Below are 27458 nucleotides of genomic sequence, written 5' to 3'. Positions count from 1 at the left end.
ATTGTAATTTTAATGATTGCATTATGACCATTATAATACAGTGCATATTTTCAATTTTCCCATTAGTGGGCAATTATTTATAAGGCTTTCTATTACAATCTGTCCATAGAGACCCAGTTATTAATGCCTTCATTTTCCTAGAATGATGACCACAGTGTTCAAATCAATATGATGGCCACAGGGAGAATTGCAAAGCAACATGGAAAGAACAACAAAACTACAACCATGAAGTCAGCTCATTCAACACATGCCTGAGGATATTTCAAAATGAAGAAAAATAATATATTAATATTCTTATGAGAAGTTCTAGTTTATAAGGTTTTCTCAAGTATATTTTCTCCTCCTTTTTTGTGGCCTTAAGTAGCCAATCTTTCTTAAGTCGGTTTCCATGATATGAAATATTCAGTAGCCTAACCTTTGAAAAATGTCTTACACAGTTTTCACGATTCAGAGAATTAAATTAACAGCCCACAAAAGCCATTTCTGGGAAATTTTTTGAATTGCTCTGTCTCAGGGTTGCATGTCAAGAAGGAAAATGCTGATGAACTGCATGATTCATCCTCAAAGATGACGAAGAGTGGGAGACATGATTTAGAACAAAGGCAAAGGGTGATGCGACTGGACAATGATCACCACGACAGTCATTACGAGTTCTGCAAACTAAAAACGGCAGAAACAATAATAGTAACATCTAACAAAGTTTTCAGTTTTAACCACTACCTCGAGGAGATGGCAGATGCCCTCGTTATTCTTTTGGTGAAGTCTGAGACTATTTGGTGGACATGGAAAGGCATTCGGGAGTGTGAAAAGAGACTTAGAGATGTGGCATAGAAAACTCCTGGCCTTAGCTGGTTGTGTTCCTTAGTCTTGAGGCCTCATACAGAAGCATCACAAGCCCCCAGTAGCCCTCTGAAATCAACCTCATTATGCATCCCCCCACTTCATTAGGGCTGTCCCAGTATGTCTGAATCCCGGGCACCTTGCGTTCTCCAAGGTTCACAGAAGAAATTAATGAACTAGTCAGGCTGAAACCCAAAACTTCAAAGTAGCTCATAGCTCATTATCTAATTTGTGGTAAAACAAAACATATTTTAACATGGCCCAGGGGCCCTCCCCGAGAAAAGTTATTGGTCAAGGTGTTCATATAATTTGGTGATAAAATTTGAATATTAATTTTTCCATTCAATGGAGGAGAATCAAGAATCCTGGCACACAATAGGCAGCTTGTCCTCAAAACACTGGTAAGATACAAGACACACCTGAGGAACTGATTAAAATGCAGAGCCCCAGGTTCTATTCCCAGAGATATTAATCTATAGGGGCGAGGAGCTGTTTTTATTTTACATTCCAGAAGACTCTGAAATAGGTGGTCCACAGAACACATTTGAGGAAACACTGCTGCAGCTGGTGCTCAGTTCAATGGTGAGGAAACCACGTGGGCCAGTGAACATGGCACTAGTGTAGGATTCAGAAGGCCTTTGGATTTGAAGCTCCACTACGACAAGAGGTGTGACCTTGGGAAAGTCATTAAATCTAGTTGGTCTTATGTTTCCCATCCATGAGATGCATGTTGGGCTCGTTTTGAAATTTTCTCAATGGCATCTCTGCTCAAGGCGACCACGAAAGTGGCAATAGAGATTATTGAGCCATGTATAAAATTTTGAAATGTCAAATGTCACTGATATATCCAATTAAAAGTCTTATTGACATATTCACTTTTTTTATTTTTTGGCTGGAACTAGATCACCTTTGGTTATCGGAATTCCAGATGGCAGTTATATTTATTTCAAATTTTCGTAGATGGAAGAAAATGAATACTACTTAACAAATTTGTTTCTTTGTGGACCATGTTTTTCAAAGCATAAAGCCCGCAGGGGTAATATTGAACAAAGGAATGTTGGCATGAAAAAATGTTGGGACAGAGTAGGATAGAGATTTCTAAGTTCCAGTTCAACCCTAAAAGTTCTTGACCAATGACACTTCTTGAATCACAAAACTAACAACTCCAAACAGACTCATGCCATCCATTTCAGCAATTGGGGAGTGAATGTCACTTATGTGCCAGGTGCTACTTGAGGGGGCAGAGATTCAGCCCTGGGTAATATGCAGTCCTCCTAAGCCTATAGTCAGGTGGGGTGGGGGTGGGGTAAGATGGACAAGAGCAAACGCATGATGTGTCAGGCCATGGTACGTGACTGAAAGGACAATAAAGATCAGTGAGCAGGTCGTGGGGGCGGGGGGCAAGCTGACAATATCTTCAAGGAAGGCCTCTCTCTGGTGAGGCAACATTTGAATCAAGACCTAAAGACAATGAGAGAGGAAAAAAAAAAAACATAGAGGTCTCTGGGAGGACTCTAAGATGTACGGAGTTCTAGAATGCATGCTTTTCAAAATAGGAAGATGATTCATCTTCTATATTATCATAAGCCCTACTTCAGCTAACATATTTATGAGCTCATGCTCTGGGCAGACTCCAGGCTTGTAGAAAGCACACGGTCATTATTTCTTAACAGGGCTTGTGGAGAGCGCAGGTGAAATCTCTAGCCCACTGATTGTCTGACAACGAGGTAAAGCTTGGACTTTGGCACAACAGTAATTTTTGCTGCTTCGAGAACACATCTTGGTTTGCCGCACATCCTTGTGGTCAACATATTTTTAGCTCGCTCTGGGATTTGTTCTGTCTTGGCAGGGCTTCGCAGCTACTTTCATTTCCTACCTACTGACAGCCTGATGAGCATGATTTATAAATATTAAAAATAAGGAGGTGAGACCGGATGCAAAGAACCTGCCAACACATGCCTGAATCTCTGATGAGCTCCCAATAAAACTAGAGAGTAGGTTTCAAATATTGGTGTATTCCTCATGTCTAGGGCAATGTCTGACACTTAGTTAGCACCCGGGGAATACGTGCTCAAAGAATGAATGAAATGTTTGTAAAAGACTTGAGCATGTCTGCGCTGCCTATCTCAAACCAAAATAAAAACTCTGCCGGAACAGAATGGCTTGATGTGAGTGTAGTGGGTGAGGGCGTGTGGGTGTATGTTAGTAAACAGGATGTTTTCAATCCTTTATGAGAAAGCATGGCAGCTGCTCCCGAAGCTCCTAGTAGAGGAAGCTGCCAGTTTTACATCCTTGAAAGCCCCTATTTGCATAGACCCTTTATAGAAGGCAGACGTTAGAAATGGAAATAGTATATGATCACCAAATCTCACTTGTGCTAGAAAGTTCTGCCTGTGGTTTGTGATTTTTGGAGATGTGTGTGTGCTGACAACAAAATTAACTTCTCCAAAGAACTGAGAATTGCCTACTCTCATCATCCCTCTCACTATAATTTACATGACTTGACGAAATTAGACTGTTATTTCCATCGGGGTGATCTGCAAAATCATAAAATGATGTGTATTTTGGGAATGCCTAATTAGCTCTCCTTAGTTCCACTGAGGTTTCAGCTACTAATATAAGCATTGAAAATACCACGGAGGTGTTCACATCTAGTTTTAGAAACCATAAAGGGATACTCAAAGGACTTGAAAGAAAAATTTCTTTAGAAATCAAGCAAATCAAATGGTGAGCCTATGGGATAAAGTCACACATACACTGATTTGCCAAAGCATCCCTTGCGGCAAATAGCAAGAAGTACTCTTATGGTTGAAGTCAATATTAATAATCAAAACAGAAGAATTATAGACATACACACACAAAGTCCACCCCATTCACAGTTTTTATCACAAACATTAACTAATATTGATCAAGCTGTTTGTCACAAAAGTTTGCTTTAACATATAATCAGCATCTGAAGTGAGAGCCATGTTTCCTAGACAATTGCCAGCACCTTGTGTCATACTTGTAAATAATGGGCTACTCCTATTGAGCACCATCTGCTTAATATAGAAAAATGTTCATCTTAATTAGGAAATTCTTCTTATTATTTAATATTTGCTGAACACCCTCAATGTGCTTGGCAGCAAAACCACCAGAAACACACTCTCTGCCCACCAAGAATCCACCTGCTAAGGAAAATATGATGAACCAGTTACACAGTCATTTCTGTTTTTAACATATTTTATGTAATTCTTTCCAGGTGACAAAGTTGCCAATGGTTCAGTCTTTGGAAGCATCTTATCTTCTGATCAAGGTGGGACGGTGAACTATCAGATGAGTTGTGAGCAAAGTAAAGACAAAAGAGGACGGAAAGGGCAAGTTAATTATAACTGAAAAAACATAAGTGAAATTTGCTCCATCCATGGAAAAAGATATAATGCCCTCCTAAGTAAACATGACTATATTTGTTAAGGACTACATAACACAATAGAAATACAGAATAGGTAGTGAAAAGGTCACCTTGAAGCAGCAATCTTGTTTTGTTTTGCATTTACTTTCAGAGCTCTTGCCCCTCCACGCTGATACACATGGGCTGTGGAATACTCGTTTCATCACAAGGATATTAGCATCTTAGTTAAGAAAGACTTAGGTCTTAAAAAAGAAGGTAGGTATTCAATGGTCAAATATCTACTCTCAACTAGAATTAAGACAGATTGGCAACCCCTCCCAGAAGTCTTCGACTATATTCCCTTCTCTTTTTCCTACTCTCCACTCAGCAAAGTGCAAGAAAATTTGACATATTCAATATTGCCATGGAATAGGGAAGCATTCTTGGGGATAAGAAACTGTTCATACCAGGAAACTGTCACACATGTGCCTATCATATGTCTTTGCAAGAGTTCTCTAATAATAATTTTAATTATCATTTTAGTGAAAATTATAAATTTTTTCCTTCAAAAATTTAATATCTCAAACATATTAATTTTTTTAGATCTTGAATTCTAACTAGTTCTCCACTTCACATGGTAAGAGGGTCCCCACCCACCTTGCCAGGGTCTCACAAAATACCTGAGGTTTCATTTTATTTATTTTTTTAGCACTTTTCTTTAAATCATATGCTTTCCTCACCCTGCTTTCTTCATGAGAAAAGCGTACAATAAATGAAAAGAATACAATGATTTTGGTCATAATGTTACTTCTCCCTCAAGTTTTATTGTTTTTCATAAATCAGCAATATCAATTGCCCCACTTATCCATTTAGAACATAGTAAGTCAGAGAATGGAATATTATCCAGTATCTTAATTTTATGGATATATTTCCTAGATAACCACCTCACCCAGATAATTTGGGCAAAAGAGAAATTACATATTAGTGGAGGTAATGCTGTGAGGATGGCAGTTGTCAAACAGTGCTGATATGAACTTTAAATGAATATAATTTGAAAGAAATACTTGACAGAGGGATAATGACTAGCTCATATATTGTCGGGGTAATAAATACCTAATGAGCAAAATTGTAAAGCAAATAGTAGGTTGAGCATACACCCAAATGTTGATTCTTGACTCAAAGTCAGAGAACAGAATGATTTGTCTTTCTGTCTAGAATGATAAAGCATCCTTTCCTCATAAGCTAATGAGCAGCACCATCTGGCATGATTACAGAGGAGCAAGATCTTAAGAAAGTGAAAAATAAAACGACAGAGTTGTAGTTGGATTTTTCCAGGAGATTAAAAAATTCTCACCATTAAAAATATCATAATAAAAATAACTTTAGGTGTTCACATAATTCCACACTAGTAGTATAAAGATTATAGGACCAAATGTTTTCAAAAGAATTGAATATAATTCCTGATATCTTAGGGTCCTTCCCTACCACAGTTATTCTCAAAGTGTTGTCCTAGGAGAACAGCAATGGTATTACCTGGGAATGTGTTAGAAACACAAAATCTATGGCCTTGCCCCTCAAAACAACAACTCAAGAAACTCTCAGGATGGGTCTACCAACCTGTTTTAACCAGCCCTCTGGGTGATTCTGATGTTGGCCCACATTTAGGACCCATCTTTCTGCTAAACCAAGTGAGAGTCGAAGCATTGCTGATTCTGCTGTGTACTAAAGAAATGAGCTAATTTGGTCAATTCTGTTTAAATAACTGGACCATGTGCTAACTAATAAAAAACAAGTCAGACCATTCCTTGAGTGACATAATGATCACTTTGAATAGAGAGTCATCATCCTACCAACCATTTGTAGAACAACAAATTGCCTTCCTCCTACCTTAATTGCATAGTTTCTGAACATATGTATTTTCTTCTTCTTAAGCTCCTTTGGTAGGCCCTTGAGACAAATTTTGCAAGTTTGCCTCAATCTTTTATTTATTTAATTGTTTTCCCATTCTCTTGGTTATTCATCTAGCACATAATTAAATGTGTATTCGCTGCCATACACTATCCTAGGTGTTTTGGGATTTATCAATGACAAAAACAGACAACCATCCCAGGCTTAAGAAATGTATATCTTATGGGAGCGTCAGACAAACAACAAACAAAATAAAAGAAGCTTATTACACAGAATGTTAGTTAGAAGAGAAACAATGCTACGGGGTGGGGGACGGGAATTGGAACAAGGTAAGGACAAGTAGGAATGTTGGTTATGGGAAGTGGAATTTCAATCTTAAGTGACATCATGTTAGATGTATTGAGTAGGAGACGAATGAGCAAAGCCTTGATAGGAGATGATGAAGTGAATCATGCATGATGTGGGGAGGAAGGGAGGTCCAGCAGAAGGCTAAAGCAGAGGCTGAAGGAGGGAGCATGCCTACTACGTTTGAAGTGCAGCTAGGAAGTCTGTGAGCCTGGAGCAGAGTGTGCACGAGGGAAGTTTAATAAATGAAAATCAGTGAGGCAACAAGGGACCAGATCACCCTGAAAGTAATGATAAATCACTGGAAAAACTTGTGGCTTTACTCTAAGGGAAACAGGAAGCTATCCCAAGTTTTTGAGTGGAAAAGTGACAAGATCTAAATTATGTCAAAACACTTTCATTAATTTTCCTCCAAATCCATGTACAAATTCACCAACCATTTATGCAGTGGGTTGGAAGATACTGCTACTGTCTTTTTTTTTTTTCTTTTATGTGCATCATGACGTTTGTAAAAAGAATTTTCACGAAGGCAATTCGCTTTCTTTGTTATCAAAGAAAAAAATGTTCTATGGGAGATAATTAGAAGATAAAGCTGGGTAGTGATCAGTTCTCCTTTACTTGGGTCTTTTGTTCTCTGCCTTCTGGGATGGTTGTTGTATTTGCTTCCTAGAGCCCGAGAGCATAACCTTGGGTTTGGGTATTAGCAACTGTTTTTTCACCAGGCAACTGACAGCTAACGGAATTGTGAGTGAAGTCTCACAACCTGCTTTGCCATTGACATGAAACTAAAATGGAAACCTGTATTTGAAGAATGGCTCTGTCAGTGACTTATTAAAAACCCAGTGCCCAGTCACAAAGTCCCTAGAGAAGGTAATAGATTTGCCAACCTTTGGGTAAGGTAAAGCAAGGGGTGGTTTGTCTGACTAGAACTGTGGAAACTTTTCTATCAAAAGACAATCCTAGAACTTGCCTCATTCGTTTTACAGTGACCCCTATATACTGAAGGAAAGTGTTTGGAAATTCACAAGCATTTCAACGAGTGGCAACGAGACTTATAAACTTAAAAAAAAAAAAAACTATCCAATATTATTTTTTTCACTCATTTGCTCATCTGTTTATTCATTTGCCCATCAGATGTTTACTGAATACCTATTAGAGTCAAACATTGTATCAGGGGCTAGGGAAACAACTTTAAAAGAGCTGATATTCCCTCAAAGAGTTTACAGACTACCTGAAGAGATCGGACATTAATGGTGATAATGCATGGTAAACAGTGGTGACTTCCATTTTTAAAGTCCAAATGCTCTGGATTTTCAGAGGAGGTAATATAAGTTCTAATTAGAGATACTGTAAAAGGCTGCACGGAAGAGGTAACATTTGATTTGCTCATGAAGGATGCACTTGTGTGCACGGTGATGGGAGGAAGTATGATGTAGGCAGAGGCAACAATCTCTGTCAAGCCACAGAGTCAAGGCTGTGTTAGCAGTTACCATGTGAGGGGCAAAGAAGGCCCCAGCCTGGACCAGTGGTAGTGCTGATGACAAAAGAAAGAAAATGAGTTATTTGCTGAGGTCATTTCAAGGAAGCCTGAAATATTTGTGGGCCATTTGGCTGAAAGAAGGTGAGTGAAAACAACTCCTCTGGTATTTTGGTGGCAAACCACCTACTATGGTAGGTCGGAGAATAAAATGGAGATGTGCACAGTCCCTGTCCTTAAGAAGTGTGTCATCAGTGAGGGAAATGGACAAATAAACCCAATGAGGTCAGATAAATAATTCTTGCTGAATTCTTAAGATTAAGGTGCAGCTTAAGATGGGCGCCATGCTTAATCGGCCAGGAACAAAGCAGTCACAAAACTGGGATTCAGCTATAAGCAGCTTACCAAGCTATCTGGGAAAATAGCTATCCTTCACCTACGTATTTCCCTGGCTCAAGGAACAATGTAATGTTGTCTTGTCCCTTCAATCAAAGTGATCCAAAGTAGCACAATTGGAAGCAAGATCTGCAGGTTAACAGTAGTGGCCTGGCCTGGAAACTTGTTCAAAATGTAAATTATCAGCCTCCATTCTCACCTGAATCAGCAGGTGACTATATGCACCTTAAAGTTCAAAAGTACTATGTTAAAAAAGAAAGAGAGAAAGAAAAGTATTGTATTGATCTAGAAGACCCATTCTTTAGTGAGACAAAGAGCCAAGGAGGGAAGTCCATTTAGAAGGTCAATAATACCACACCCGATAAGAGGTCTCTCATTTTTGTTTTCAGAGAAGCAAAAAATTCAATTTCAGCAGACACTTGTAGAGCCCCTACAACATCTCAGATACGATCATTCCTTTGAAATGGTTGTCTGAGCAATTAAAAATCTAGTAATCCAGATGGATCCAATAGAGCATGAAAAGTCTCAAAACAACCAACTTTGACTTAGAAGTCAAGGCCATGCAACCATTGAGGAGAAAGGAAAGAGACTGCTCCTGGTTCATACGTTTTCTTATGGGCAAGTGTATAAACCATTCTTCATTTTCTTGATTTTATCCTCACCTTGAAGAGAGATGGGGATGGCTGAAATTAAAAATCAAAAGGAGAGCAAAAATCCAAAATACAGAAGGAAGGAAGGAAGTAAACCAGTTTAAGAGATGCATCCCCTGACTGTAAATGAACAAACAGACAGAAGTTAAAAATCTTCAAAGCCTTTGCAAAGTTTAAAAGTGTAGATATATTCTAATGAGGCTTCTAATTTAAGGCCTATTTGTCTTTGAGTTTCACACTCTTTGTGGCCTTCAAAAGCCTTCATGCTGAGGGAACGTTCAGCATAAGTGTCTGTCATTCAGCGTTAAGTGTCTGTCGGGACTTCTTTCTATACAGTATAATCTAGCTATGCATCTAGCTAGGCTGTCAACTCATATCCTAAGGCCCAGGAGGACTTATTTCCCGAGGTAGACTGGTTCCAAGTCTTGATTTCTACAACTACCAGTAGTCAGAACAGCTTTCCTTTTAAAAATGTGGTCACTGAATCTTAGCTGGGTTTCTCTTCTATTAATCCTCAACTAAGCTGTCCTGTCAAATGCATCATGGTCTTTAACCCGGTGGGTGTGCGTGCACACATGTGTATGTTTTTAAGCACGTGGCAGGTTGGTACTGATAGCTTGATAAATTATAGACATCCCTTCCCTTCTCCCATTATTAAAATAGATTCTTCCCTCTTTTTTATTGAGTTTTTAATTTCCAGCCCGTGTGTATTATAGAGGAAGGCCGAATGTAGGTCATTCGATGCCATCATGAATAATGGGAAAAAACGAAGTCCCTTGTTTCCCAGTGCTTGTTAGCATGAAAACCCAGCCCTAGATGCCTCAGTATGCTTTTTGACTCAGGAGTCCTATGGGTCTGCCCATGACGGCTGTGTGAACTTCTTGTTCCTGCCAAATATATCAGCTGGGATGGGAACATTAATTCATTTTAACAGAGGTGTGTCAACGTTGCTCTTGAAAAAGTGCTGAGATGCCATATTTGCAAAGACCATCTTCAAATAGGGAAAAAAAAAAAAAAAAGGAAAAGGAAAACACTGTTTTTAATACTCTGTCCTGCCTTTCAACCCAAGAATTTCTCCACTTTAACTATTTTCTGTTGTTCCAGGATTTCCTAGAGTTCTGCCTCTATTCTGAGTTCCAAAGAACTAAACATCTCTGTTTGCAGGGTCCAGATAGAATAATAGTCCTAGTTTGGGTAAGTTAGGCGCATTTCAAAATGTGCCTTGAGGCTGACTCTGGTGCAGAGTTTTGTTCTATTTTGGTTGGGTTTTTGCCCCTGTGCCTTGCTGCCGTCCTTTTGTTGAGGCAGCTTATCTGCCTTGTAACCCAACAGAGGGGCCTCTCAGAGAGTTCCCAAATTCTCAGGCTGAGGAGGCTTGAAACTTCTTCTAACTCTAGAAACCATAAAGGATTTGCAGACCTACGGGACATGAGCCAACTTAATCCTTAAAGTCGATCACATGGCAGCATAAGAAACTTTCAAAATGGCCAAGCTGAAATAGCAAAACCCAGGCTGTACTTAAAAACATGCCAGATGACAAACCTGTCTCCAACAGAAGGCAGTGAGAAATGACGCTTCACTGATTTCTTTTTCCCTCCTTAGCATGGAGGGGGAATGGATGGAGCATGCTGGCAAATATTAAACATGCAGCCATCTTGATATTTATGAATCAGTTTGCCATGTTGACAGTGTCTTCTGAAAGTGACTTTTGTGCACCCAATTTCCTAAATGATCCTTAAAAGGAACTCCCTCCCTTCTCATCCTCTGTACCTGAGGCAGTAACATCTTGAAACATTGATCTATTTGCTGCTAGCTTTCATTAATTTCATCCATCCCTGAAGGCGGAGCCACATTGGTGCCAGCTAATTAAGACCTATTTAGGGCAGCTCAGGGCCCTTTATCAGCCTTAAATTAGCTTTGCGTTTTTAATGGGGTCTATAGCTTTCTCAATTATTACTTAATTAAATAATGTGCTTGCATTTGCCAATGTATTTCTAAAGTGGGAGGCAAGCTGCAACCGCCCACCTGCCTATAGGTAAAAAGAATATCTCACATTGGCTCTCTGTTGCTTCTCTAGGAGAATTCACATTCATCTTGCTTCCGTACCTGGCCAGGCACCTAATCACATTCTTCAGATGTTGAGTGTGGTGCCATGTGCCACTGTCAGCCCTATATCACCTCCAGGGTATTTCAGTCTTAAGATGTATTAATGCAAATGTGTAAATGTCACTGGGCTAATATTATTTATGCATACCAATCATTCAAAGGGTGGGGGAGGAAAGATCCATTTTGGTCCAGATTATTTTGAATATAAGACCTTTCATTCCAATGCTTTCTGGTTTGTTGAAGGTTATTTCCCAGAAAAATATCTGGTTAAGTGAAAATATAAAGGTGCTGCTGTCCAAAGACCTAAAATTCCAGAGAAAACTGGGCCCCAGAGGATGAAGGGAGAAAGGACAAACTGTCTTCTCTTCTTGTTCTCTCAGCCGTTCCCACAAGGTCACTCTTTCTAATTGGCAAGCCAAATAATTTTAGTCAGTAACTGATAAGAAAGCAAATTAAATTTCATTTGGTTTGAAAAAGTATTCCAATATGCTTATGAGTTGATCTAAGTTCATTCTAGGAAATTTAACACTACATACATTTCTTTTACTACTTCAAGCTTCCTCAATGAAGAATTCCTTAAGACAATGAAAAGCACTGGAAAAAATGAAAAGGTGCTCGCCTTAAATGGGAGAGGGGTTTATACTTCTTAAAAGGATTTTGACAGTTTGAAGATGTAACCTAGGAGCTCATTTGAGAAAAGTTCATATAGTTATTTTCCTACCATGGTTCATTGGAACTACTAGAGACACAATTTTTTTAATTCTATAAATAATACATCATAATGGTGACATAACTTCTTCATTAAAAACCTGATGATGAAAACGAACACTTGCTAAAAAGTTCTAGTAAGTTCAGGCAAATCAATCAAAGTAGCAAAAGTCAAATTAAATGGATGTCCTTTTTTCCTTACTTACTCATGTCACCAATGGTATATCCACCAGAAATACTCCTATTCCCTTAGGAGAAAAAAAAAAAAGTATGTATATATGTATGTGTGTGTGTGTGTGTGTGTGTGTGTGTAATTATTTATTAATTTCATGATTTATTAAAATATTTAAAATATTTACTTATTAAATATCTTATTAAAATATTTATTTATTTGAGAGACAGAGAGAGTGCATGAGTAGGGAGGGGGCAGAGAGAATTAGGAGGAGAAAAAGAAGAATCCCAAGCAGACTCCTCCCTGAGCATGGAGCCCCACATGGAGCTTGATCTCACAACCTTGAGATCATGACCTGAGCTGAAATCAAGAGTTGGATGCTTAACCAACTGAGCCACCCAGGTGCCCCAGGAGAAAAATATTTAAAATTTCTGTTAGGATACAACCAACACACCCGTTGTGAGTGTGGACCCACACGAATGCTTGCCATTAAAATGTCTTCTTTGATGTAAAATAATCTTAAAATGCTGACAGTAATAATATTGCTGGTTGTGATGTCATTCTAAGATTGTTATGTGTACGCTGTGGGATAAAACTCTAGACTTGTGATTGCCAATATGGCAAAAAGGAGAAACACTTGTAAGATACATGAGGTAAAATTAAAACTTGGTAGCCTTGAATCTGAACTGGAAGTTTCAGTTCAAACTCATAATGATTTTACCTTTGAACAAAATATAGAGTATATATGATTTCTATACTAGCTGTGTCCAGTGAAAGGACCAGGAAACAAAGACAAACCTAGTAGAAATGAGCACCTGTAGCACCAAGATTATGCTGTCTTAAATACTAATAGGAGCGAAGATCTTTGGAGAAATGTCTGGATCCCAGGTTTGCATCAGACTATGTACAAGAAGAGCCTAAGTCATCCTATAAAAACAGGAATCAAAGATGCTATCCAAAGTTACTAAAGGCAACATCAAAAGGACTCTAAAACTAATTTGAAGAGGGTCCAATAGCACAAACAGGACACTTTGAGCATAAAGGCATAATTCTAATAGGTTGAAATATTTCAAATATGGTTAAATATGTCAATATGTAAATATTAATAATAATAAACTTACTGGTCACTTTTGGAGGATGCTAGGAAACCAGTGCCTTAGACTTGATAAAGAAAAAAGGATTGGTACTATCTTTATCTCTGGTTAAAAAAAAATAGTTAATGACGGTAAGTTTCTGCTTATAAAGTTTCAGCTGATATAAATGAAAAAATGATGAAATATCACTATTTTGCAATCTCTAATGAATTATTGGATCTAGACAATGATCATTAATGATTACTAACATAAAAAGAGAAAACTAGACAGTATTCCTGCTGATAGAAGTATCACCGAATGGTCTTGGTAAGAAGCAATATGACCTGAATCCAATAAAGCCTCAATAAGAAATATCAATGAACGGAAAACATCAGGGGGTACAATTAGGACAATTAGATTATGGAATACTCTGTTGGCCAAATCACTAGTTTTCTTTTCAATAATATAGAGGAAGGAAAGATACAGGTTAAGAGAAATATGAAGACATATCCATTAATTGTAATGTATACACCTCACATTAATCCTGATTTGAGCAATGTGTGGTTCTTAATGCTAATCCTAATTTGAATTAAAATTTTAAGATATTAAAAGGGTTATTGGAGAAATTTGAAAACAATAAAATGTTATTAAAGAAATATTGCTGAGTTTTATGTAGGACAATGACATTGTGTTTATTTTTAAGAATCTTTATCTTCTAGAGATACATGCTAAAATGTTAATGAATGAAATAATACGTTGTCTGGCATTTGCTTCAAAATAACTCTTGGGAAAAAAATAACTCTTGGGGAGGGAGAAAATGTATAGGGATATGGATGAAACAATATTGGCCATGAGTTAATAATTATTCATCCCAAACAGTGAGTATACAGAGGTTCATTACACCACTACTTTCTCTACTTTATAATTTTGACATTTTCCTTTATAAAAAGTTAAAAAATATTCTTCTTTGAAATTTGGCAATGAATGTTAGATCACTATGGGAAATCCTTTGACAATAAAATCCACACAGCTGAAGTTAGGATACAAACCTAAATCACAGAGCAGATAACAAGTCATTTGAGGTCATTTGGACAACCTTTTGTCATCCAACCAGATTTTACCAAAACCATCCATTCTGTTCATTTCTAAAACACTAGCACAGTTTGTCTTTTTCAGTTTGGTTGCAGCACTCCATGATGCAAGCAGACATGAATAGACTCGGTGAGAAAAACAGAAGGAAGCATTATAAAATCTATTTGGCTTTTTTCCCTTCTACTTTTATTTTGGTAACTTTACCAACTGAATGATACCTGCAAATTAATTTTATCAAGAAAGCTTTTCCTCACCATACAAACAGCTTTCCTCATCATAGCCAGTAGGAAAATGAATCCTCCAAAGCTATTCTCTCCTGATTCTTGCTATACAATCCACACATCTGTGACAGTGTGCTGTCTCATTGAAAGCTCACAGCAAAAGCCAACATGATATAAATACACAGGAGCATACGGCATGCTGAGCTCTTCTCTGATAGCCCCAAATGATTCTAGGGCATAGAGGCATGACTGGGGGATACCCTGAGGGCTGACTATGACTAATGAAATACCAAATATATCTAATTAATTGCATTGCTCTGGGCTAATGAGAGACCAGAAATTTTCAAACCCTTTGAGATGGTCATATTTATATAGAATTGTGCTACATGCCTACTCCTTTATCTCTCCTGCCTATCTCTTTGGACAGCTTATGACACACTGATCCAAATCTAACCATTGGGATTCTTCTTGTGAACTCTAACTGTGGAAAGGGCCAGCATTATGGTGATTCCTGTCTTGCATTTCCTTAGATGCTGTGCTTTTTGAGTAATCAGAATTAGAAAATGGTACATTCAGCCTATATTATCAATAGGAGAGTTAGTCCGGATAAGATTTTAAAATAATTATCAGCACACAAATTACACCCACGGATATCAGAAATGTTCCCCCCACAAGCATATACCCCAATGTAGTTAAAATTTTAGGTTTGATGATATTGAAGAGTGAAAGACATACATTTTGAGGAAATCTGATTGTTAATATTGGAATTACAGCCAATGCTCAATTTATCCATGGTATTATATGAATTGGTACCATTTACACATTACTTAAAACCTTTGCAATTTGGTTTCAATATTTTCCTTCAGCAGTTCTTTATCAGAACTGGAAATATAAAAAAAAAAAAAAAAGAACTGGAAATATGAACTAATAATCTACTTCTCTTCCATATACTGGTTATCTTTCTAAAAAGAAAGAAAAAATGGTAGGTAGTAGATTCATAGGGGAGAATGAAGAGGATAAGAGGGAGCAGAGAGAGGAAATAGGAGATGTAAGGAGTAGGAGAAAAATGAGGTGAGCGGGCCTCAAGAAAAGGAAGTGGGAAGGGTGGTTTATAGAAGGCTACGGAGCAAAAAAAAAAAAAAAAAAAAAGAATGTAATGAAAAATGCAAATTGGTTTGTTGGATAATTGAGTGAATGGTATTTATACCTCATTTCTCTTCAAGAATCCACTGTTAATGATTTTCAGTAATGCATAATTTCAATATGGTATTCTGAACAGACCAACATATCTGTTAGATACAAAGTTATGGTGCTCACGATTTTAGGGCCTATTTGCATGCAAGAAGCTACACAGCCTTATTAGAGAATCAATAGCCTGTTGAGTTTTGTAGTCTCAGGTAAATTTTTACCATAACTTCCAAAGGAGTTGAGGTCCTAAAGTTCCTTAACATTTCTGTTTCAAAACAGAAATGTGTAGACTTCCTTTCGGCTAACATCCAATTTAACCAATAGCAAATTGAGCTAAATAAGAACAAATCTAAAGATATCTTGGGGAAGCATCCAGTATTTTTTGGATCCTCAAGCCAATCAAAAGGGAGAGAACAGAAGGTAGTGTAGGTGGAATAAATGGGGCCTAGTTGCTGGCTCGTCAAGTAATCATAATAGTCAAAAAACATAAAACAATCAATTTGAAAAATAACTCTGTTCATTTGATAGCTGGCAAAAGAACTCAGCAAGGAGCTAGCATAAAAGACAACGAGACTGCCTCTCAGCGGACTCACCTGTCTTTCCCAGTTTCCTTCTTAAAAATGCCATCACAGTAACTCATGCGCTTCTCTGTAGTCACGTAAATTTGGGCATTCGGGTAGATGTCAACAGTCTTTTTCAGCATGTTGTAAACGATGCCATTGCCATCTTTCCTCATATTGCGGAAAGGGCCCCAAATGACATAAATAGTAGCATTTGCTTCCTTGAAAAAATAGTCAGGGTTTTTTAGCAAAAGAGGAACGCTGGTATGGGACACAACTCGAATCATTGTCATGCGGCCCACATCTTCTTCATAGCCCTTGGTGGGGGCATTGTTCATTCTCCAAATGCAGGATGACTGATCTATCTCATTCCCCACCTTCTGGCCAACCATCTGACCTGAGTTTGACACTATGGCGCAAAGGTCACAGTCCAGTTGCAAAGGCTGAAAAACAGAGAAATAAGATGGGGGAGAGACATGTAAATTAGTGAATTCCAGCTATTTAAACAAGTTCCTCTGAGAAAATGAAATCCAGATATTACATATTGCATGTAGCAGCTGAATGCGGGATTTTTTGAAATATATGGACCAATCCTACAGTAGCTACCACAGGTTTTCAAGCTAGGACATGCTTCCATTTAAAAAGTGAATATAGACTTTAAGAAATAATTGGGGATCCCTGGGTGGCTCAGCGGTTTAAGGCCTGCCTTCAGCCCAAGGCGTGATTCCGGGGTACTGGGATCCAGTCCCACATCGGGCTCCCTGCACAGAGCCTGCTTCTCCCTCTGCCTGTGTCTCTGCCTCTCTCTCTCTCTCATGAATAAATAAATAAAATCTTAAAAAAAAGAAATAATTTTAATTTCTATCCCCTTGTGTTCGTCTAAAATTAAATAGAAAAAAATAGTCATTTATTTTCCACTCTAAATAATGACTTTTCATTCAAAACCATAATTTCAAATGAAATAAGGCAATAGGGGAAGATTTGATATCTTTAATAAGGATGGTGGCTAAAAAAAGAAATGCAAAGGGAATATATCCAGGCATCAATTCCGTATTTTACTTATATGTATGAATAGATATGTAGCAGTTGATGAAACTATGAAAAATTCAGCAAATCACAAGGTTCTGAAAATCTTTTTCAGACAAGAACTATTTAAGACAAGTCTCAGGCTGGCAAAAATTTTATAAAAATCCTTAAAAAATTCCCTGTGTCACCATGTTAACTGGCCTTTGTGTTTATGTCTATTTTAGATGGATATGGAAAGGCTTCTTTTAAGAACTCCGGGAAGGGATGTGCAGAGATAATCTCTGGTGCTGGTCTAACCACCTCCCTCTTGTCTTAAACCGATAAGGTAACAGAGACTCACAGAGGCTAAGCACCAGCTCTCACAACTTGCAGATGATAGATTGAAATCTAGATCTGGTAACTCTAAACCCATTGCTCTTTCCATTATTCCCTGCATTCCTTCCTCCCAGGAGAACCAAATAAATTCCTTTTGCCACTTTCCTCCTACATGATAAAAGCCACCCCAGCTTTTAAAACAGAGATAAAGGAGTGATGAACTCTGTTGATATATATCTTTCTCATCTTCCTTCTATGAAATTTCACATTTTGTATCTGACATTCAATCCTCTATTTTTATTGTGACTATTGGTCATTGGTTCTTCTCACACTGGGTACTGCTCTCATTTTATTAGTTATGTTGTATTTTATTGTTTAATTGTGTCTTTCTACTATAGAGTAAACTCTGTAAGAATCAATGTCTGTCTTTTTCATTTTAATCCCATTTCCCAGAAGTCCTTGGATTACTATAGGAGCCCAGGATATAATGGTTTAGTTAGGAGATGAGAGCAATCGAGTTAAAATAATTGATTAAGAGCCTGAACACTGAACTTAGTATTAGGGAAGACATAGCCTTTCCCAAATTTGTTGAGAACTGTTGATTTAGATGAAAGAGAAACACAATCTGAAAGAAACCTATCAATATACAAACAGGTTCAATTTAGGTGGGTAAATGGAGAAGTAAGGTACCTCAGAAAAGTCACTTGTATAATTACCACCCAACTGTAGCAAGATGTCTTTCCTATCAATGGGAGGAATCCAAAGTAGTTTGAGCAACAATAATGCGCCATATTCTTGGGGTTGGGGATTATTCAGCTGTGAAAGTTTTAAGCAAAAACCCCTGACCTCATAGATCTTACATTCCACTGAGGGGGGAAAAGGAAATTAATAAATCAGCATAGTATATAATAATGTTAGATGAAGATAGGTGTTAAACAGAGAAAATTAAAGCAAGGAAGGAGGTAAGGAAGCATGTGTGTGCATGTGTGTGTGTGTTGGTGGAGTGATCAGAGAAGGCCTGGGAGGAGCGGGGAATGGTATTTGAGGGAAGACTTGAAGAAACTAAGAGGGCTGGCAATGGGGACTTGGGGCAGGGCGGAGGGTGGGGGGGCGTGGGTGCATATTTCTGCAAAGCAAAACCAAAAGCCACTGCAAACATGCCATGGTAGGAGAGGAACACAGGGAGCGCAGTGTGACCTGGGAGAGCATTGATTGAGGAGAGCCAGTGGGTACTGGAGTCAGAGAGATGACCAGAGAGACATCTCATAGGCTCTTTTACTCAGGGACCTTCGGAAGGCTCTGAATAGGGAAGTGGCTGATCTGTGTTATGTTTTAACAGCATTGGCTGCTGTGGGGAAAACTGACAAAAGGGAAATGGGTAGAAACCCAAACAGACTACTGCCACAATCATGACAAGAGATGATGGTTGGGTAGCAGAAGAGGTAGCAAGATGCTGCCCACAAGCTGAACAAATTCAGAAGGTAAAAAGCCTGTTGGGCTGACTAGTAAGATGGACTATATGGGACCTGAGATACAGGGAGGAATTATGGAAAACTTCAAATTTTTAGTCTAAGCAACTGGAAGACTGGACCTGGCTTTAAATGAGAAGGCAAAACCTTTAGGAAGAGCAGGATCAGCAGAGGAAAACAAGCTCATTTCCAGATCTGTTAGATTAGAAATGCCTTGAACACGGACCTCCCACAGCTAATGTTATAACAAAACCACTCAAACTGCTTTAAACCACTCCCCCCCAACCCTGATTATTGAAGTAATATGAGCTCATTGCGGAAAACTTGAAAAAAATAGACTAAAAAATTAAAACTCTCCCTATTTCCACCATTTGACAACAATATTTCATGGTATTTTCCTCCTTCTAGATATATTAGACAGGTTGAGAAGTAACTATTTACAAAATTTAGCAACCTTGGTTTTCCAATTAATTTCACATCATTAAAATTTCCTGTGCCATGCAAACAGTCCTTAGAGATGTATTTTTTAAAGTTTTATTTATCTGTTTTATAGAAGAGGGGCTTAATGAGAAGAAAATCTTTAAGCAGACTCCCCCTGAGCCCAGAGTGCAAGGTGGGGCTCAATCCCAGGACCCAGGAGATCGTGACCTGAACCAAAACCAAGAGTCAGACACTTAACCAACTGAGCCACCCAGGCACCTCTCTTAGAGATACTTTTAATGCTGATTCAATATTCCATTATGTGGACATACCATAATGTACCTACTTGCCTTCTGCTGGGCATTTGGCTATTATCTGATTTTTTTCTGTTATAAAAAATTGCTTTAATCAACATCCTTGTTTTTCCAACTGCATTTTGGATGCTAGCAGTTACTAGGTTAATCTAGCTTTACTTCATTTAGTTTTTATTGCGCACCTGTGAAATATGCTAGATGGACAAACGTTCCCGTTCAATGTTAAAAAGAAGGATTTTGAAAAAACTTGACTTGTTAAGTAAACAAAAGTCCACTTATGAGGTGTCTTCCCCCCCCCATATAAAAAGAGAGTTATTGAGCTGTTAGAATCACGCAGGGTTTGAACAGGGCCGGACATTAAACAACATAGGCTCAGGTATGGACTGGACGTGCCCCTGAGGTGTCACCATTTATGAAGTGACTTAAAACTCCACTATCAAAAGGACTGTCCATCACCCCTGCTACAATAAGATTTCTGAACAGCAGGTCAGAATAGGTTGGCTCGAGGTGCGTGAGCATATTAGGGCACTTGGATATGGGGTGATGCCATAGTGAAGACTTCCTTGGTGGTCAGATGGGGGTGTAAGAAGATGCCTCTTGGGATGGGATAGTGATCTAAGACCTTCACGCATCTAGGAGCCTACAGTTTTTCAGGGCAATAAGGAAGAACACGATATTCTTCTTGCCGAACGATTTGCAGCAGGGCCAACATACATTACACTTAGCTAAGTCCTCCAAACCCACTTAGAGTCATGCAAATCAATGCCTGATTTAAACTGTGTGTGTCATATGGCACACTCCAACTTATCACCAAGTTGCATATGGTACAGGGAGGTTACATTCCATTTTCTGTTCCAAGAAGTTGCTTCACTGTATAATAAAAGCATTTTTGGGTATGGCCTCCACAAATTAAAAAAAAAAAAAAAAAAAAAAAAGAGATAGAGCCTCGGATGTGCTCTAATCTACAAATCTGCATCAGATTTCCTAGTCGTTGAGTGAATTAGCTGGTTGTGCTGTAACAAGCCTTAATTTAATAAGAATCAGCAAACTGGTTTCACTTGACAATTGTAACCTCTGAAAGTGATCAATTAAGACATCACAATCTGTTTCACGACAACATATCAGAATGCCGCAGCTGTGCAGATTATGAGGTCAGCAGCTGACTAACAACTTGAAGGCAAACGTTGGCAACCACAGCCTCTCGTTTATGTAACAAATATGTAAAGGGGCACAGTGCTAGGAACGTAATGGTTTGGGGAATAGGTGGTGATCTTTAAATCGCCCCTTTCTTCTATATATTGTCACCATGGCCAGAGTTGGAAGAGCCTTCCACGTACCTCTCCTGCTTGGCCACCATCCTGCCTCGCTGCCTGATGTCGTCCTAAACGAGGTACCAGGAGACACGGTTGCACACAGTGACTGCTCCACCTGCCACCTGGTCGCAGGGACCATTTTCTAGCACGCTAGGAGAGCCGGGCTGGATGCATAGAACATTCCTAATCATAATCAGAAGCCTCGGGTAACACCAAGAGCTTGCTAAGGCCCAAGGGACTCATTTATATGTTTGAAGACACTTCAAACTACAGTAAGCCATGATAAAAAAGAAAAAAATACCTAGGCACGGATGGACGGTTTGACCCAAGAGTCACTCTTATCTGGTTATCTCAGTTCCTTTTATTAGCTTTATCGCTGCATCTTGTGATCTCAACTTTCTTTGTTAAAATGTACTGCTGTTTCTTGGACTCGTTTATATTATTTGACTTGGGGCCCTTGCTCGAAAATGTATTCCATATGTCTCCACTCGCTCGGTTCTGCCTCGGTAAGCAGTTTCTTCCCAGAATGAGGCCCTGGATTTTCTGAGACCTTTGGAAAGATTTAGTCAGCTCCACTTTATCAAACTCTATCTTAATTTGGAATTCCCCTTTTTAGTTGACTTGTCCTTTACTTTTTGTTTCTTTTCATTAAAAACAAATTTGACCTCTTCATCTTTTTCTCATGTACACTCAAAGCATCATCAAACCAAATGTTTTGGTTGGGCTTGCGAGGTGTCTATCAACTGAGATCGCTACAAATATTCAGCCAACTGTGTTTGGGCAACTGTGTCCCTGTTAAAAGAGAGCCCACAAATATCAAACAAGTCCTTTTTTTAAAAAAAATAACATTTTATTTATTGGGGCACCTGGGTGGCTCAGTGGATTAAACATCTGTCTTCGGCTCAGGTCATGATGCTGGGGTCTGGGATTGAGCCCTGTGTCGGGCTCCCTCCCTGTTCAGCAGAAAGCCTGCTTCTCCCTCTCCCTCTGCTGCTCCCCATGCTTGTGCTCTCTCTGTCAAATAAATAAAATCTTTAAAAAATAATAAAAAATAAAGATTTTATTTATTTTAGAGAGAGAGAGGGGGGGAGAGAGAATACAAGTGGGGGAGGGGCAGAAGGAGAAGCAGACTCCCCACTGAGCAGGGAGCCTGATGTGGGACTCCATCCCAGGACCCCGGGATCATGACCTGAGATGAAGGCTGGCACTTAACCAGCTGAGCCACCTAGATGCCCCCAAACACATCCTTTTATTTAAAGCCTAAAATGTTGATTTTTTAAAAGATTTTATTTATTTATTCATGAGAGCCAGAGAGAGAGAGAGAGAGAGAGAGAGAGGCTGAGACACAGACAGAGGAAGAAGCAGGCTCCACGGAGGGAGCCCCACGTAGGACTTGATCCTGGGTCTCCAGGATCATGCCCTGGGGTGAAGACGGCACTAAACCACTGAGTCACCCGGATTTCTTTTTTAATGGTAAGATCACTATATCTGATTTGGGTATTTCTCCCTTGCACAAGTATATAAATTCTCTATCTGCATATCTGGCTATGAACACTGGGCTTGGGGAAAGTTAAGAATCTGGCGGCATCTAAGTAATTTTTACTTAGTACTTATTCTGTGAAAGGCACCATGAAGGATAAAATAATTTTAGAATTCTAATCAGTGTGAGCTTTTAATCTCAGTACACAGCTCTGAGGCATAGCAGAGTTTGATGATTAACTAGGGTCAATTCATACACTATTTTAAAGGCCTAAGGGATTGTCTTGAAAAACAAGCCCTTTCTCTGCTAAAATGAATCATGACATTTGCTTCGTTACAAGAAAAAAGGACTTGACTCCTGTCTGGGGCACAGGGAAAGGATGCGAGGGGGAGGAAGGGAAGAAACAGAGTGAGAAAGACATCTAAGCAAAGTGTATTATACTTATTGATAGAAACTTGATTGAACACCTATCATAGGCCATTCATCCTGCCAAGCAGTTTATTACATTATTCCATTCATCCTCATAATAAATTCTTCATAAGTTGGATTGTTTTTATTTCCTATTACAGAGTTGAAGAAATTGAGATGAATATTATACCCAGTGAGAACTAGACATCTTTCAGGTTAAAAGAAGCATATGTTATCTTTCATAAAAATACACTCTCAGCACTAAGAAGGGAGAGATATTAAAGAAATATTTATTATTACTTTGCACTATTTCTAATATACATTTAGGAAAACATCTCAAAATCTCCTTCACTATTAAAATTATTTATATTAAATTGCAAATTAATGCTTTTAAACATCTTGTTGGCCAAGAATTTCACCAAAAGAGGACAAGGTTTCTCAATTGATGAAAGGAATTCCTCAGGAATATTAGGGTTTGTACATGAGCAGAATTAACCTCTCTTCTCTGGCAATGGTATTAGCATGGCATAAGAAATTATGTAGAATTTATTCGTATTACTTTTGATTTGGAATCTGGCTGAAACATCAGTTGAATATAAACTAATCATGATCAATTTTATTAGCCTCGAATGGTCCTCCATATCTTTACTTAATTAGTTTTTCAAAACTTTTTCATAACAGCAGCGAGTTGTATCTCTTTCGGAAGCATTAAGTGATTACAGTCCATGTCTGATGGAAAAAAGGCCATGGCAGGTGATGTTTTCAGAAGCTGATCTCCGTGGCTAAAGGTAGTATCTCCCCCTGCATGAAAACCTCCTTGAGGTAAATTATCTATAAAAGCAAGTCCTTGGGGGCGCCAGGGTGGCTCAGTGGTTGAGTATCTGCCTTTGGCTCAGGGCGTGATCCCAAAGTCCTGGGATCGAGTTCTACATCATGCTCTCTTTGGGGAGCCTGCTTCTCCCTCTGCCTTTGTCCCTTCTTCTATCTGTCTCTCTCATGAATAAATAAATAAAATCTTAAAAAAAAACCCTCAAACAAGTCCTTGGGATTCAAAGTTAGCTCAAGATCGCCAAGCCATTCTCTAAGTCATGAGTTAGTTTTCCTCTCTGTACTTATGAAGATTCCAGAACACTGGCTGATTGGGATACTATATCCCTAACTATAGGTCCTTTTACAGCCATGGCAAATTATATTTGTATTCTATTACAAGCTTAAGTGCTTAGCATGAATATGAATCTTGTTTGCAAAAATGCTGAAGAATGAAAGCCCAGGAAACTCAAGAAGATCCTTTACTCCTGATCCTATGGGGAAGGGTGGGAGAAAGGTTGGCTATTCTTTACCGCTTTTGAAGAATCTGTGGCATTTTAATAATTAGCTTTATTTTCCTGTGTTTAAATATTATTTATATGAGCCCTAGAAACCAATTTTTACCATGATATGCCCAATTGATCCTTTCCTGGCCTAAAAAAGAAAAAGAAAGAAAGAAGAAAGAAAGAAAGAAAGAAAGAAAGAAAGAAAAAGAAAGAACCCAAATGAACACATTACCCACTCTGATTGGCATGAGTTTATCAACAAGTTTATCTTTTGTTATTTTTCAGTCACTTTTCTCCTCAGATTAGTATACATACAAAGAACTCTTCTGTTTCTCTGCTCCAAGCTTACACACACATATACACACACACGTGCACGCACACACACGTGGTTAGCCTCATCCAGCTCATGAGACCGCTCACTCTCCTAGCCACTTTTTTCATCCTGCTCCTCACCAACTGCTCTGGAAAATTCCCCCTCTCTCTTCTTTGGGTAAGAAACTGACATATTGCCATGTCTTTTTTGAATGATATATTGGGACAACTGCCAAGCACTTTACATTTTAATCAGCAAGAAGAATGAAATATTTAACCTTTACTTTTTTTTTTCTCTGTGAATAAGCTTATAGACAAGATAATTAGAGCCTATAGAATAGATAATTAAAATCTGCAAATTAAAACTTGCAAAAACAGTGTGGCTTCCCCAGCAAAGAGAAATGGCCATGGACGAAAGGTCACCTGTCAACTAGTTCTAGTTATTAAATCTCTGCATTTATCACTAAGGTGGCTCTATGGAAAACGAAGGTCAAGACATTAAATTATGAAACAGTGTGGATTAGAAAAGGTCACCAAAAACTCAAGTAAAATTTAACCAAACCTGCTAATTCTGCCCCCGGAAGGAAGCAGACACAGCCAGGGATGACACCTAACACCGGAAAGTGCTAATCTCTTTCCCCGAGCTTAGCCCCACACAGAATATGAATTTCTATTTGATGTCTTGAAGTCTAAAACAAAACTTGCTCATCTCAAATAAAAACAGGAGCTTCGATAAATATTTCAGAATGAAAATCATGTTGGAATCGAACTAGCTTAAATTATTAAGAACATTGTTTTACACTACTCTAATGGTTGCTTTCATTTCAACCATAAGAATGCAATTTAAAATATTGGCCATGGGGCACTCCTGGCACCCTAAATGCTTTACAGGACAATTAGCAACTCACCACTCACTAATTTACTGCTTTAATATTGAAACAAATGGGATCTTTGCTTTTCATCATCCAATTTGAATGAATCTGAACAAAGCAAGTTGAACAAAGCTCCAGAGATGCACTCTTCAGTTTGCTGTCATTTCCTCCTCTCCTCTTCATGAATGTCTTTAGAGTTTTAGTTTTAGAGGCTTCAACATGTATAATGATGCCATTGGGGAATAGATTTTGCCTTTATTCTCCTTGATGTTCTTTTGAGGTCTTTCAAGTGAAAGGTACAAAAGAGGCATTAACAATCTGGCATTGTTTTTATTGCTTGACAAAGAAAAAAATGTATTTTAATTTTTCCCGTGTTTCAGGAATGATTAAGCAAGCTGTTTTCATCTACACCGAGTCACTTTCAGCAGACCTCTAACTGTGAGCAAAGAATTGTGAAGACTGTTGTAGAGAGAAATCAGCACAGTGCAACCAAGCCAGCCTGTAAATGTACTTCCTTGCCCCTCTCTCTCTACAAGCCAGCATCTCTGTTAATGCAGCTTTCAAAAGTAGTGTATATAAATCACACACTACGAGTACCAGCATATAAAAAGACAGATTTGATAACCCACAGTTTGGCTCTGATTCTCTGTGGATTTGGGATATGGCATTTACCTTGATTCCTACCTGGTGGCATTACATCTAAGCATAAAACTTAATATGGGGGTACATAAAAATGTTAATGTCAAGAAATAATTCTAAAACAGGCAACATAAAGCTATGTTTCTCAGTTGCCGTATATGATGTGTTCTTTTTATTTGGAAGTTCCTTGAGGGGAATGGATCTGTATAATCATGTAGGCATGCCAAAGGAAAACAGCTTGCATTCTCTGGACTGGAAGGTGAAAATCGAGTCTTCTCAAACCAAGAGTTTTCTCCTATGGACTGGAATAATTGAAATAATTTATACTTCACTATCACTAGAAGGACATAAAATTTGACTAATTTTGCAACCAATTTCCCTCTAGATTATTTTCCTTTCAGGAAGACGAGCTCGGGATGTAGTGCTAACATTCTACCCACCATGTCATGTAAAAAATTAAGAAAGAACATCGGTTCATGCTATAGTACTGGTATCTTAATATGTCACTCAATTAAGGACATAGTTCTCAACTAAATTCAACAATGACTAGGAGAGCTTTTAAAAAATTATAAGGCCTATATTCCACCCCTGACCAATCAAATCGGAAAACTAAAGACGGTGTCTATACTTGTTTTTTTTTTTTTTTCAAGTTCTGCAGATGATTCCAATGAATACCTAGCTTTGAGAAATATTGTCCTAGAGGAATTAGCAACGATAAATGAGGAGACCATAATGCCTGATTAAAGAGATGAAAAACAAAATGGTAAAGGTGGATCCCAGGGGTACTTCATGGAGAAGATCCTGGGGTAGTAAATCTTGGCAATGACAGCCTTGAATACTACTAGATTGGTGAGCAGTGCTTACAACTGAAATCAACCCAAGAAGTCAGAGGTTATGAAGAGCAAATGGAGACGATATTGGAAGTGTGCTTGCGGTACCAAGCATGAGAGCTTTTATTTCCCACAAAGTCATGTTAATTATATAGCAATAGAGGTTTTCTCTATGTTCTGGCTAAAATTTGCTTTGGATGTAAGGAAGAAAATCATGTTACCTTATAAATTTTCTTAATTGTCACGTAGAATTTCTGCCAGCATCGAAAGCTAGTGACAAATTGAACATTCATTCTCACATCTAGTTTCTTTCTTTTTTTTTTTTTTTTTTAGTTTCTTTTTCTAAGCTGAAGGATGCTTTGAGAGGAAGGGGTTGGTGAAGGTGGAGTGACTGCAAATACAAGAGAAGGGCCCATGAATGGAGTGAAAACCTTGGGAAGATAGAAGTCAGTAATGTAGGAGTATGGTTGAATGGTTATCCTTTGAAAAGACAGAGACACTTCTTCCTCTGAGACAGGAAAAAAAGAATTAAGCACGAGAGGAGAAACCTCACAAGAGAGGACAGCAAGTAAAGTTCATTCAGGGTTCCCTTGCATTTCTAAAAAGTAAGTAAGGGTCAATTATTGAGAGATGGAATACTT

General features: G+C 38.4%; 1 protein-coding gene and 1 long non-coding RNA gene across 5 annotated transcripts in view; one reads left to right on the top strand and one right to left on the bottom strand.

Annotated features, from left to right (window-relative positions):
• The window catches only part of ST6GALNAC3 (ST6 N-acetylgalactosaminide alpha-2,6-sialyltransferase 3), a 523337-nt gene that overhangs the window by 176802 nt on the left and 319077 nt on the right, over window positions 1-27458 (bottom strand). For all 4 annotated transcript variants that reach the window (XM_077905084.1, XM_077905083.1, XM_077905086.1 and 1 more), the window contains exon 3: window positions 16140-16549. In XM_077905084.1, coding sequence (XP_077761210.1) covers window positions 16140-16549 — 410 coding nt within the window. The remainder of the gene's footprint in view (window positions 1-16139; window positions 16550-27458) is intronic.
• Window positions 20807-26300, top strand: LOC144318294 (uncharacterized). The gene is made up of 4 exons (XR_013384140.1): window positions 20807-21169; window positions 22279-22436; window positions 23533-23639; window positions 25729-26300. It is a non-coding gene; the product is annotated as an uncharacterized LOC144318294 (long non-coding RNA).

Source organism: Canis aureus, chromosome 8 (genome assembly GCF_053574225.1).
Source record: "Canis aureus isolate CA01 chromosome 8, VMU_Caureus_v.1.0, whole genome shotgun sequence".
In the NCBI taxonomy this organism is placed as follows: Eukaryota; Metazoa; Chordata; class Mammalia; order Carnivora; family Canidae; genus Canis; species Canis aureus.
This window is presented reverse-complemented; position numbering and strand designations above follow the sequence as displayed.